We start from the raw sequence: 14,703 nt of genomic DNA, 5'->3' as shown, positions 1-14,703 counted from the left end.
TCTGGATGCAGGGAAGGGTGAGGGCTCAACAAAGAAATAATGACTTCCACCAGCTCCTCCATCCTGGAGGAAGCTGCCCCTTCAGCCCTCACCCTGAAACTAGATAACTCAGTTCTGTCCGTGTGTTCCTGGCGCCTTTCAAGCTGCTGCCCCAGTGCTGGAGCTCAGAGCGAGTAAGTCCATGCGTAGGCCCTTTAAGAGGAGTGCCTGGGAGTGCAGCCGCCCTCCGTCTCACTCAGCCACAATCTCTGCTTGTTTTCACAGCCAGAAGTTATGGGGACTTGTCTCCCCTGCACTGGAACCTTGGGCTGGGGAGGGGCTGGGACCCCTTGCTCCTCAGGGAGAGACCTCTGCAGCTGAGATACCTTTCCCAGTTTTTAATGGTCACATGCAGGTGTGGAACTAGCTCTTTCTGCATCTCTGCCCCTCCTACCCATCTCAAGGTGGCTTCTTGTGTAGTTGTAGGGGTTCAGTTCAGTCAGACTTCAGGTGATTTTCAATAATGATTGTTCAGTCATTCAGTTGTAATTGATATGGTCCTGAGAGGAGGAGAGGACAGCATTGAACTACTCTGCTGTCTTGACCAGAAAATCTCACATCAGCTCTTTTTAATAAGACCTGGAGGTTCTACTGGAAAACTATATCTCAAATCCATCTTCTTTCCATCACCATTGCTACCATGTGGTTCAAGCCACCTTTATCTCTTACCTGGACTAGGGTAGTAACCCCCTGATGGGTTCCCGAGCTTCTAATCTTGCCCTCTTCAGATCCATTCTCTGCAAAGCAGCTAGAGTGATCTTTTAAACATAAGACATCATATCACTTCACTGTCTTATTTATATCCTTTCAATGATGCCCTGTTGCATTTGTGATATAACGCAAACCCTTCCGTGGCAGAGGAGGCCTTGCATTATCTAGCTGGCCACTGCCTGCTTCTCTAAGAGTCTCTCTTCCCAATCTGCCTCTTTATAATCATGTGAATCTTTCAGTTATTCAAAGCAAACCCTATACCATCCCAAGGTCTTTTGCGAAGTTCCTCCCTGGTACTTCTCATGCTTGGCTCATTCTAGTCCCTCAGAACTCAGTCTAATGTTACATCAGAATGGTCTTGTCTGGTTCCTGTGTCTGGGTTCCTCCTTGGCTCTAGGGTGTCCTCCTTCACAATACAGTTTCCTTTAGAGAACATATCACAATCTATAATGACATGTGGTATTTGTTTACTTGTGTTTTGTCTGTCTCCCTATGAGAATGTAAGCCCCATGAGAGTGGATGCCAAGTCCACCATGATGCCAGGTCACTGAGCCCTTGCATTCTGAAGGGATACCTGTGTGCCCCCTGCATCTTAGAAACAAACTATGCTACTAGTCACCTTATATCTATTTCCTTTAACACTGAAAGTCTGATATATATTAAGCACATACTTAACAACATGTTGTAACATATGCTCATGTGTGCATTTACAACAAAGAAATGCTTGAGTCATAACATTTACTTCTGTAGGATATATTTTCCTTGAATTGGATATTTAGGATACTATAACTTTGGTGATTGATATTTTTTATATATTTTTTGTTGTTCTTTGCAGTTCAGCAGTGCAGTGTGAGATGCATGAATGGTGGAACCTGTGCAGATGACCACTGTCAGTGCCAGAAAGGATATATCGGAACTTATTGTGGACAACGTAAGGAACATTGAAATAGACTTGATTTATTAGACATAATCAAATTTAGTGGGTATTTCATACTAAGTCATAATTTAAGGCCTTGTAAAGCCTAAGATCCTTTAAAAAAGTAATTTTATATAGTAAGCCATACTTACAATTGGATTTCTAATTTTTATCTATTTTTTCTAACTCCTTAAAAGGTTTTGTGTTTTATAGTATTGATGTTGAATACCATAGTGTTTTATCAAATTTGACACATATCACCAGTAAATATTTACTTGTTTTTCTTTTATCTATCTCATACACACACACACACACACACAGACACACACACACACACACACACACACACACACACACGCACACACACACACATATGATATTTTAGGATATCCCGAAATTAACCCTAGAAGAACCAGTCTTATGAATTGTTTTTGGCTCAAATATATTCAGTTATTTAGTAACATGGTACAGGGCTATGAAATGATATTTTAGAAATCATATGTCATTGTGAAAGAGGGAGCTTTAATCCAGCAAAGCTCTTGTCCATGCTCACTGGAGAATATTCTGTACTAATCAAGAAATAACCTGTGGCAAGGATGTAAGGATTGTAGCTCCTGGATGGCGACTCGTCACTGGGGAATGCGTTAGGTTAGTGTTTCCCAAACTGTGGGACTCTTATGGGAATCCCCATGTTTTTAAGTATGCATGAGTGAAAGGACATGACGTTAAAGAAAATTTAATCATAATTAGAAGAAAGTCCCTTTTCATTCATTTGCAGTTCATCGTATGCAGAGTCTAGTTTTGCTGCTAATCTTCAAGGCCTCCCTAAGAATTGCTCATCCACCTTTTGAACATTCAAAAACTGAGTGCTAGGTGTGCAAGAATATCCAGCTTGTTTTAAATTACACTTATTTTTGTTGCAGTTGAAATTTAAAAAAATTATAGTAAAATATATGTAACATAAAAATTTCCATTTTAACACTTTTTAACAGTTCAGTGTCATTAAGTGCATTCATGCCATGCGTCCATCACCACCATCCACCTACAGAAATTTTTTCATGTTTCAGAACTGAAACTCTGTACTCCTTAAGTACTAACTCCCCATTTCTCTCTTACTCCAGCCCTGGTCACCCACCATTCTCCTTTCTGTTTCTATGAATTTGACTTCTTGAGGTACCTCATATAAGTGGGATCATACAGCATTTGTTCTTTTGTGCCTTGCTTATTTTATTTAGCATAATTTGTTCATGGTTCATTCATGCTGTTGCATGTGTCAGAATTACTTCCTTTTTAAGACTGAATAATATTCCGTTTTATGTATGTACCATATTTTGTTTATCTACTTGTTCACTGATGGACCCTTGAGTCGTTTCCACCTTTTGGCTACTGTGCATTGAATAATGCTGCTGGGAACGTGGGTTTACAAACATCCATTTGAGTCCTTGTTTTCAATTCTTTTGTGTATATACCCAGAAGTGGAATTGCTGGGTCGTATGGTAGTTCTATTTTTAATTTTTTGAGGAACTTCCATGCTGTTTTCCATAGTGGCTGCACCATTTTACAATCCCACCAGCAGTGCAAGAGTGTTCCAATTTCTCCATATCCTCGCCAACACTTGTTATTTCTGGTGTTTTGTTTTGTTTTGTTTTGTTTTGTAATGATATGTGTCTTGATAGATGTAAAGTGGTATTTCCTTGTGGTTGCTGAACTTATTTTTAAGGTTGCCTTCTAGTTAAGGTAATTACAGCTGTCTGTTTATAAGTGATATAAAGTTTTCTTTTAAAATAATTTTAAATGAATTGTGAATCAATTTAAAGAAAAATATTCTGTTAAGGTCAGGAGTAAGACAACTTTTTCTCTAAAGGCTAGACAGTAAATACTTTAGACTGTGTGGTCTCTGTCCCAACTACTCAGCTCTGCTCCAGTAGTGCAAAAGTGACCAGAGACAACATGGCTGTATTTTGGCCAAAACACAAAAAGTCCACAAAACTTTACTTGTGGACGCTGATGTTTGAATTTCATATAATTTCTACTGTCCCCAAAATATCTTTTTTTTATGTTTCAACCACATAAAAATGTAAAATCCCCTTCTAGCTCATGGGCAATACAAAAACAGGCAGTGGGCCAGATCTGGCCTTTGGGTCACCATTTGCAGTCCTCTTGTATCGTGGTCCTTAAGCATAGCAAAAACTGTTAGAGTAATCTGAGATGGAATGAAGTTTGGGCAATGAAGTGCTAAAGCAGTTAAGGGAATACAGTGCATTGAGGCCAGTTTTCTTACAAAAAGTAGGAGTTGCCAATGTAATAATTTTTTTAGGTGTGGGTTGGCCAGGTGAGAGCAGGAAAGAGCCGGACAACAGTGGAACAGGAATTGTAGCAAAGTTTCTGTTTTCATGATGATTTTTTTTTCTATACTTTTTCCAAACATTCAGGTTTTTCCAAATTTTATACAGTGGACTCCAGTGTATAATCATAAAAGAGGAAAAAGTCTGTTGTGATCAGAACATGAGCAGGCAGATTTGTACCTTTTTTTAATATTTACAAAAGCACTGGTGGGAGAGCTGATTATCTCTCTTGTATAGAGTTCAGTAGCCAGAGAAGAGACAAAGTTATCCTTCTTGAAACTACTTTTCACTCTATAGGGGTAAAAAATTATAATTACTTTAGAATTATAGGAGAAAGAGCCTAAAGTCATCTTTCAGAGGATTTGCTCTGAAAATCTGTCCTGAAATGAGCCACTTTCAGCCTGAATTCAGCTGCTTTACCGGTCTGGGGTAGATGTGTGTATGTCTGTATTTCCCGGAAGGTTCTGTCGAAAGAGCTCTTGTGGGCACGTCCCTTCCTTGCTTCTCACACAGAAATGGGAAGCTGGAGGGTGGCAAGGAGTTTCTCTTCCTGGAGGAGCTGTGTTTATGTTCTTCCGCCCCGGTGTCCTACTATGGTGATGTTACCACACTTTCCAATCAGGGGAAAGCGAAAAGCACTGGGTTAGAAAAGCAGTGTATGTATATCTGATAATTTGTTCCCTAGGTCTCTTATGAGATGAAGTCATCCTTGCCTAACATTTATCTCAGGGGTAATAGAATGTACGATACAAGCAGAATATGTAGCTAACACAGTTTATTAGTCAGCAAATAGAAGGTAAAGGTAAGATAAATGGTGCATTATCAACGTATGAAGGGGTCTAAGGAAGATTCGAAGTAAGTTGTTTCATATAGAGAGTGTGTTACAGTACTGAGAGTAAAAAATGTAACGGCTTTCAGCTTGTGAGTCCAGAAAAGTCCTGGAAATATACAGAGGGCGCCAAAAAAAAATCTGTACACATTTTAAAAAAGGAAAAAACTATTAAAATTGTAATACTCAATATATACCAATAACAAAAGATGAATACAAGTTGTGAGCATACATTTTTTTGGCACCTCTGGTATTTGCTAAAATTAGGATTATGAAAACATTTAAAGTGCCTAGCTGCTTTCCCAGGAATGTAGAAAGCATTCTTTAGAAAGCATGCTTTTCATTTCATTCAGCCATGTTTATGAACTGCTGTGTGCCCCACAGTGTGCAAGGTGCCGGCAGGATATCAGTGAGCAAAAAGATGGTGCCCCAGCCTCAAAGAGCTTGTATTCTGGTGAGGAAAACAATTCACAAGTAGGTGAAAAAGCAAATATCTAAAATTAGGTAATGGGAAGTTCTAGAAGAATAAAGCAGAGTAGGTGGGAAAGAGTTGGTCAGGATAAGCAGTTCTCTGTTTTACACTGGGGATCTCTGAGAAGGTGACTTTGAACACAAACCTGAATCTGTGTTTTGTTTTTTTTTTTAAAGATTTTTTTATTGGTGAATTGGGGGAAGGGGAACAGACAAGTTGCTGTCGTTTTGTTCTTCAGTCTAGTTGTGGAGGACGTCGCTTCACTGGCCCAACTTGGCACCATCATTGCGCTCTTCCTGGGCGAGGCAGATCAGTCGCCGGCTTCTGGACGGCTACTTACTGCGGCTGCTGGCCGCTCACGCTGGCTGCTGGCCGCTCACGCTGGCTGCTGGCTACACATGGTAGCCCATGGCAACCCACTGCCACAGGGGCTGCAGAGGGCAGTGTCACTGGCCCTCATAATGTGGGATCCGAACCGGGGCCCTCTGGCATCCCAAGCCAGTTCTTAACCATCGCGCCACTCGGCCGGCCCTGAATCTCTGCTTTTAAGTCTATGGGAAGGGTGTTCTAGGCAGAGGGAAAAGCACATTCAAAGGAACTGGGGTGGGAACAGACTGCATGTATTTTGGAAACAGTAAGCAGACGCCTGTGGCCGCAGGAAAGGACATAATGGTAGGAGGTGAGTTCAGAGATGGAGGTGTGGGGACTTACAGACTCAGGAAAGAAATTTGGATGATACCCTCAATATTAGAGAGAGCCATTGGGGCATTTTGAGCAGTGGAATGATACGATCTGACTGACAAAAAAAAAATCACTCTGGCTGCTGTGTTGAAACTGGAGGAATGGGAAGAGAGAAAATGACAGGATCAGTTAGGGGGCCACTGCAGCAGTGCTGATGAGCGATGCTGTAGTGATTGAGGGTGTGATAAGTGATTGGAGTCGGCTTGTGTTTTGGAGGCAGAATCTATGGAAGAAAGTGCACTGTGATGGAATGGGTGTGGTGGGTCAGAAAAAACGAAAAAGCAAAAATCCATAGTGACAACTAGAGGATTTTGGTGGAGCTCTAGGCTGAATGATGATGTCATTTCCTGATACAGGGAAGACTAACCAGGGAGTAGGTTGGACTGGGGGTTGCATGGTATTGAGAACATGGGATATCAAGAGTTCTGTTTTGGAGTTGATAGTTATAGGAAATCTGTTAGACCTCCAAATGGAAAGACCTATGAACTCAGATTTTTGGAGAGGGGTCAGGTCAGAGACAGAAATAGGAATTTGAGAGCATATAGATAGTGTTTCAATCAAAGGCCTAGACAAAGATCGCTAGGAAGTTGGTGTAGATAGAGAAGGGGGTTGAAGCCAGAGCTCTGATTCAGCTCAACATTTTGAGTCATAGAAGAGGACGAGAAGCCAGCAGAGAAGAGTGAGAAAGAGTAGACAATGAAATAGAAGGAAAGCGGGGAGAGTGTGGTATCCTGGAAGACAAAAGGAGAAGGTGGAGCCAATAATAAAGATTCATATTTCCTATGTCAAAACAATAGGCTTTCATTTCTTCTTTTTCACATTTTAACCTGATGTAGCGTACTATTTTTATCTGATATGTTTGTGTAGAAGTAACAACCATAATATGTCCGAGTGTCTGTACCTATGTTAGTGGTAGAGGAATCTGTCTCATAAAAACATATACTTATCATATTGCTTCCTACAAAGTAGGTGCTCAGTGAATATTTATTGAATAAAAATATTCAAGCTTCTACAGTACGTGATCAGTGTTCTGTTTAATAGGCGACCAATGTGAAACAGGGTACGCTTTTCCCTTCTCCCCAGATTGTGGTAGGCAGTTCGGAAACCAGCTCATATTTCCATCTGTAGTATGTCTTTTTCTCTCTTGCCTTTTGATTTGTCCTATACCAGGTGTAAGCATTTTTTCTTCTTGGGTGGTCAGCATTCTTTCCACGATGGAAATTTAGGCATGTTCAAGTTTCTTTCCAACTCCAGTTAACATAAATTTCTGATTCTGTTATGTTTTGTTACCAAAAAAATATTATTTTATAAAATAACTTTTATTATAAAACTCATTCAAGAGTCGGAAAATGACCTCTATCTTTGTTGCTTTTCTGATTTCATGTGTATTATCTGCTTCTCTTTTGCTGTTACTGTTCAGGGGAAACGTTGGATGTTGTAGAACAAATCTTGTGTTTCACAAAAATACTCTGTAGTATAAAAGAGAAAGGGTCCGAAGGCTTGTAGCACAACTTGAATATGCAATCACCGTGCACTCTGTTTTAGACGCCATTTTATCTAATCCTCACACTTGTACGAGGTAGAGCCTATTAGCACTATTTTACAGGCTGAGAGTTGGAAAGATGTGATGCGATCGTGCTGGGGACAGCAGAGCTCCTGGTCTGTCCACTGAATCATTCTGTCTCCCAAACAGCTGTGAAATTTTGACATATGGCAGGATTATTTTCATTTTTTGTTTTGTTTTGTTGAGTGTCTGTAATATATCAAATACAGTAGATGATGGGGGTACAAAGGCAGACCTCGCTGGTCCCTGTCCAGGATGAGCTCACTCTCCTGTGAGAGGAATACAAGCAAATGGAGGCATCAGGGATTCTTGTCCTTTTGTTCACAGTACCTGTTCCTATTTTTAAAATTACTGAGGTTCTTGAAGATCTTTTGTTTACATGGGTTATACCTATTGATATTTATCAGACTGAAAATTAAAATTGAAAAATTGAAAAAAAATTGCTTAATTCATATAAAATAACAAAATAAAATAAAACCATGTTACATATTAACATCATTTTTTTTCTTATGGACAATAACTGTGTTTCCCAAACCAAAAAAAAAATTAATGAGAAGAGAGGCATTGTTAGTCTAATCTCGAGAGGTTAAACTAGGCGTAATCTCTGTCTACCACGGGAGCTCTTCCCAGGAAAAACTCCAGGCTTCTCCAGCCCTGATCGCCTACCTGGCATTTGGAAGCTCTATTTTGGAAAACACTGAGAAAAGCTCTTCCTCCACTTACCTGGGATAGACCCCGAGTGTCAATCGTGGATGCTTTTTCCCACGCGTGTCTTAAAGGCTAGCAGATGTGTAATGAAAGAATATGCCTGGGAAAGTGACTTTCATTTACATTTCTTACAGCTTGGTAATTTTTCAAGGAAATTTCTCATAGTATAATTAATTACATGAGATGAGTATTGCCTTTTTATATTAAAAGGCAATCAAAATCTTCAAATCCTGGCAATCATTACACGGTACTGAGAGTTCTCTGTCAGGTGTCTGTTTTCTTCCAGCGTTCCTGTCCATTCCCATCTTCTCATGCGTCTCACGACCTTTCTTCCCTTTCTTTAATCCTCTGTATTTCCTCATCTAATTTACTGCCCAACCCATGTTTCCAGGCAGTGATAAACAGTAAGTGCTGTGTAGAACTCAGCTTGGGACAGGTAAAGAGGCAGAAAGGTGTTCCTAGGGAGATGTGGTTGTGCAGATGTACAGAGAACCCTTGCCTTTGAGCAAATCCTGATGCAGACGAAGAATTATAAGGCCGTTGGCACAGGGATGCTTTAAGGTGAAGACACCTTTTGTTTTGTTTTGGTCTTGCTCCTGTCAGCAGAACAGAAGCCACTCCGAGCATTCAGAATGCTGATGGCAGGTACTCCAGTTCCATATTCCCGGTTAAGGAAATAGCATTATTGCATCTTTAAATATCAGTTTATTTATTGCCTTCCTAATTTTTGATAGTTAACTCACTTGCAGTGCACATAAATATGCATTGCTTCCTCATTTCCGTTTAATGTCTTAAACCCTATTTTGGGGCACACGTCATAGAATATAAGCCTCTTCATCTAGGAGGACAGTGCGTTTCTGTTCAACAAGGTGGGTGGATTGAGAGACATACTGTTATAATTATCAGTGTTTTCTCTTAGAGAAGGCATGGTTCTTGAATTCAGTTGTCAGTGTGGTTCACAGGAATACTTATTTTTCAAGGAATCTGAAAAGTGATCTTTTAGGAGACTTCTTGTCACGTGTCTTGGCTGCTGAGCTGTTACATTGAGGGTGGTGCAGTGAGGGGGCAGCTGCTCACATTCAGTTCTGGGCCGACTGAACCCCGAATCCTGGTCTCCTCAACACAAATATAATGGAGTGAAAGAGTGTGTGCTGCACATGTTTGTCATCATTACGTAAAAATTTTGGACTGTGGTTTAATTTTATATGAAAGAACTTATTGTGCTGACATAGTGAGGTTTTCCCCTTTTATTCCTTTTTAACCTACACATACGCTCACACATTAGTTATTTCTCTTGGCATTTTATTGCTGAATTGATGGTATTTTTTCCTCCATTTTACGTGTTAGTTTTGCCTTGTCCTTATTTAACTCCTCCACCCCCATTTCTTGGCTTTTTTTTTTTCTCAGACTTTTGCTTCTGTATTGCCATATCCTGTTTATTTTTCCATATCACATTCTCCCTTCTTTCATTCTTCTTCTCTCTGCTATCTAGAGTCTGCCTCCTTTTCCCCTTATTTACCCATATTTTACTCACCTCCTTACCTAAGAAGGTATTGGGTTGTCGGAAAAGTCATGATGTATTTTTTCCATGTTTTTCGTTGCAAAAATGCGTCATGGCTTTTCCGACAACCCAACAGCTGATAGGGTTAATAGAACTGAAATAGAATATTGAATAGTTATTTTCTGACTATATGAACATTAGAGCCATCCAATTATTGTGATTCTGATATTTTTAAAATTAAAGTTTATTGGGGTGACAATGGTTAGTAAAGTTACATAGTTTTAGGTGTACAATTCTGTAATATATCATCTATATATCACACTGTGTGTTCACAGACAATAGTTTAATGATTCTGACTTAAAAAAAAAGACTTTTACCAAATGCTTGCTTAGCAATGTGATTTGCATGAACCTTGTAGACTTTGTCTGACTATACTTACATACATCTATTAAATGCATAATGTGAGCTATAACTTGTGTTTTAGAGGTATAAGCCATTATTGGCTGCATCTCCACCCTACTGTATATACTTTGGTGTTTCCTATTTAATGAGCTTCTTACTGTGTTTATGTGCAGCTGTCTGTGAAAATGGATGTCAGAATGGTGGACGTTGTATTGGACCCAACCGCTGTGCTTGTGTTTATGGATTCACTGGTCCGCAGTGTGAAAGAGGTAAGAAAAAAGAAATGAGAACCTCCCTTTGGAGAAGTCAATTGTGTGTAAAAATGTGTCATTTTTTTTGTTATCCAGTGAAAATTTGTCCAATGAGGTAATGTTTTCATTCTTCTTTAATTATGTCTATAGTTTGAATGGTAAGATTTTGAGATATAGCTAATAGTGGCAGAAATGTCTTAGTTTTTTTCCACCAGAGTGACCTTAGTTCAGGAGACCAAACAAATCTGGAGCTATGTCTCTAGGCTAGTTATGAGTGAGTGACTGTTGGCATATTCTAATAACGTGCTTAATTTAAATTGGGAGTCATTGTTGGAAGTGCTGCTTCTGTTAAAAAAAATAATAATGGCAGGATGTTCTTAGCTGCAAAACCAACAAAAATGGTATAAGTTGCCCTAATCAGTGAAGCAATATATTACATTGCACAACAAAAAGTCCAGAGCAAGTGGGCTTCAAGTAGGAGGTGATCAAGGCTTTCACTCTGTCACGCCGCTTCTCTAGGTCCTTTTCTCCTTTGTGTGTCAGTCCTCCCCTACCCTGAAGTTCTTTGTGGTTGTAAGATGACTGCCAGCAGTAACTGAGGCAACATGCTTTCTTGTTCACATTTAGAGAAAACTTTCTTTTCTAATCGTGGGCCAAAGATAATTCCATTTACTGGGTGGCTTAAGCTTGAGTTTTTTAACTAGTCCATGGGCAGGGGGATGGTATTAATATGTTTGATGCAGACTTACCAGGACCTGGCCTTGGAGCAGGGGATAATGTAAGCTTACCCAAAGACACATGGAGGGGAGAGTTTGGAATCTGAACCCAGTAGAGTTTTTGTTGGGCAGGAGAAAAGGGATAGTAGGGGAAATGGATGCTGGGTAGGCATCAGCGTTATCCTCTTTATCTGTGTAAATAGTCAGTCAAGCCAATATGAAACTAATTTACCGTAATTTGAATTAGCAATTAAACTTATGACCTGTAGACGACTAAAAAGCTCTGTGTTATTGCACTAAGTGAAATATTAATGTGCTGGTAGCAAATGGGTACCAATGGTAAACAAAGAAGTTAAATTCTATAAATGTGGTAAATAACTACTTAGCACTGAACCATAAGAGTAAAAGTAAGCTTAAACTAAAAGCAATATTATATAATCATGCATGATTACATACATCCTCAATTTATTTTTCCAGGGCTTGTCATAGCATCTAAAGTTGTATAGCACTTTCTTTGTTGCAGAATTTTTGAGTATATGAAGCTATGTCATTGAAATATTACAGATAAGTAGTGTTGATGGTTTATACATGTATAAAATCTTTGAATTGCAAAGAAACCTTATATTTGAAAAATTATACTCATTACACTGACAAAAATTTCATCTTGATATTCAGGTTAAATCTTGAGAAGCAACTGAGAAGTTAGAATTATATGGTGAAGTTAGAAAAGATGTATGCAGTCTTTTAACATACACTTGTAAGATATTTATATTATTCTTAAGGTAATTGAGATTTCTTGAGACTGAAGTACATTCCACAAATGACAGAGTTTATAGTTACCCTTAAAATAAATTTAAATGTCTTTACCAGATGCTTTTATTTGGGGAAGAAAAATTAATTATGAAATGTTAGCATAAAAAGATAAGTTGTTAAGTATTGAATAACACAAATTTCCTAGATGACGTTAAGTTTATTTAAACACCATAGAATGGAAAATAGTTAAATTTAAAATTTCAAACATAATTATAATCGATGGAGATGATGTCCATTTTTTCTGGAAGTTGTGTAAACTTTGCAACTCTGTCATCCTCAAGCAGATTTCAAGTTCAATTGGCAAAGGAATTGGGTAGTTTCAGCCTAGAGGCTTCCAGGCATTACATCATTGTTCTTCAACAGTTATTCATTCATTAGATTTGTTAGTCCTTACTAAATTTATGGGAACCCAATAAAGACCTACATATATTTCACATGTACGGTAGCATGTTTTCAGAAGAAATTACAAAATTAATTAGTTAATAAATTGGCCTGAAGGATATTTTTTAAACGTGGGTTTGTTTGTTAAAAATCTTTTCAATTACTACCCTTCAGATGAGAAAACTCTAAAACTTCATTTCTTTTAAAGAAGGAGTTAGTAATTTCCACTATTAGATTGCAACCATGAACTTTAACACCTTGCAAAGATATTTTCAATTGAATTTTTTAAATATAAAGTAGCTCAACCTGTTAAAAGTGGAGTTCATAATTTTTTTCAAGAAACGTTGTCTGCATAGATACAAAAGGAATAACTCATTTATGTTACGTTAGTGACACAGTTCATGTGCCCTGTTAACATTTAAAGTTTGTATTGTCTTTTTCAATCACTAGATTTCAAAATGTATGTTCTTTGTTCTCGTAAAAAAAAGGCTTTTGTAAAATTAGGGAGATTTTTCCTCCTTAATGTAGAACACTTCTAAATTTCCTTTAAATTGGCCTCTAGGGATCAGTTCTATGATAAAACATGGCTGCTTTTCCAGCTATCTGGGCTTCTGGCAGACTGGTTTCTGGACTGGAGACAGAGAGTGAGTGATAAATAACGGCTGGCATGATTATGGTATTTAACTTGAATCTTGGTGCTGGATAAGCTGAATCTCTTTGGAGTTCTTTTCTCACTCTTGCTGAAATATACAATGACCTTTTATACTTAGCTTTAAGAAAAGAGTTCTTGTGGTCACATCACATGCTGATTATAAAATGCAGACAGATCAGCTCTATCCAAGGCACATGAAGGCACTAAATTCTTTTTGCTTCTCTTGCCAAACAGATGGCATTTGAAAAATGATAAATATTGCACTTAATACATACTTGAGAATACATAGAAATGGAATCAGCATTATATATCAAGACTAGGTGTTTTTTTTTTGCCCCTAACACTTAAAATGCATCTTATTATATAATATCAGTAGAATGTTGGAGGGGGTGGGCAGGCAAGAAATGAATTTACCTAAGGGTTTCTGGACAAAATACAGTGATTACTTGATCATAAATTGGCTGGCCCTAAATCCCTGTTTCAATTTCTTTCACTTAAATGATTGTTGAAATTTTGTTTTGTAGTTGAATTTTCCTTGAAGCTTATATAAGGACCATCTCTTAGAAATATATCCTAGACCCTTTTGAATTACACATGAATTACACCACAAATTGTTTTTATCATGTAAACATGACTTCCTTAAAAAAGTGTATAAATTAGGTAAAATTTCAAATACCCTTATGCTTATGGAAATTTCTTGTAAAATGTACATCTTTCAGTAAATAACACCTTAAAAAGGAGGATTGAAGATCTGCTTTTTAATCTATGAACATATTTTTTAAAACTTTTATTAAATTTATTGGGGTGACATTGGTTAGTAAAATTACATAGTTTTCAAGTATACAATTCTATAAATATCATCTATCTATTTTATTATGTGTTCGCCACCCAGAATCAGTTCTCTTTCCATCACCCTGTATTTGACCACCTTTAGCCTCTTCTACCATCCCTCCTTCACCCTTTGGTAACCACTAAAACATTGTCTGTGTCTGTTAGTTTTTATTTATGTTTTTCATTTGTTGCTTTCAGTCTTATATCCCACAGATGAGTGAAATCATTTGGTTCTCGACTTTTTCTGTCCGACTTATTTCACTTAGCACGATAATCTCAAGATCCATCTATGTTGCTACAAATGGCAGTGTTTCATCTTTTCTTACGGCCAAGTAATATTCCATTGTATGCATGTACCACATCTTTATCCAGTCATCTATCGAAGGACACTTAGGTTGTTTCCATGTCTTGGCATCTGTGAATAATGCTGCAGTGAACATAGGGGCACATATATCTTTATGGATAAATGTTTTCATATTTTTTGGGTAGATGCCCAGAAGAGGAATTGATGGGTCGTATGGTAATTCTATTCTTAATTTTTTGAGGAACCTCCAAACTGTTTTCCACAATGGCTGTACCAATTTACCTTCATACCAACAGTGTATGAGGGTTCCTTTTTCTCCACAGCCTCTCCAACACTTGCTATTACTTGTCTTGTTGTAATAGCCATTCTAACAGGTGTGAGGTGGTATCTCATTTTTTTTTTGATTTGCATTTCTCTAATAGCTAGTGAAGGTGAGCATTGTTTTATGTTTGTTGGCTGTTTGTATGTCTTCTTGGGAGAAGTGTCTGTTCAGGTCCTCTGCCCATTTTTTAATTGGATTGTTCATC

General features: G+C 38.1%; 1 protein-coding gene and 1 pseudogene across 1 annotated transcript in view; one reads left to right on the top strand and one right to left on the bottom strand.

The window, feature by feature from the left end:
* LOC109379019 (heterogeneous nuclear ribonucleoprotein A1-like) overlaps positions 1–1,186 on the bottom strand; it is an 8,967-nt pseudogene extending 7,781 nt beyond the window's left edge.
* The window catches only part of FBN2 (fibrillin 2), a 280,792-nt gene that overhangs the window by 18,737 nt on the left and 247,352 nt on the right, over positions 1–14,703 (top strand). Inside the window, exons 4-5 of the mRNA XM_019635313.1 lie at positions 1,586–1,681; positions 10,402–10,497. Of these exons, the coding sequence (XP_019490858.1) occupies positions 1,586–1,681; positions 10,402–10,497 (192 nt within the window). The remainder of the gene's footprint in view (positions 1–1,585; positions 1,682–10,401; positions 10,498–14,703) is intronic.

Source organism: Hipposideros armiger, unplaced genomic scaffold, assembly GCF_001890085.2.
Source record: "Hipposideros armiger isolate ML-2016 unplaced genomic scaffold, ASM189008v1 scaffold_21, whole genome shotgun sequence".
NCBI classification, from domain to species: Eukaryota; Metazoa; Chordata; class Mammalia; order Chiroptera; family Hipposideridae; genus Hipposideros; species Hipposideros armiger.
This window is presented reverse-complemented; position numbering and strand designations above follow the sequence as displayed.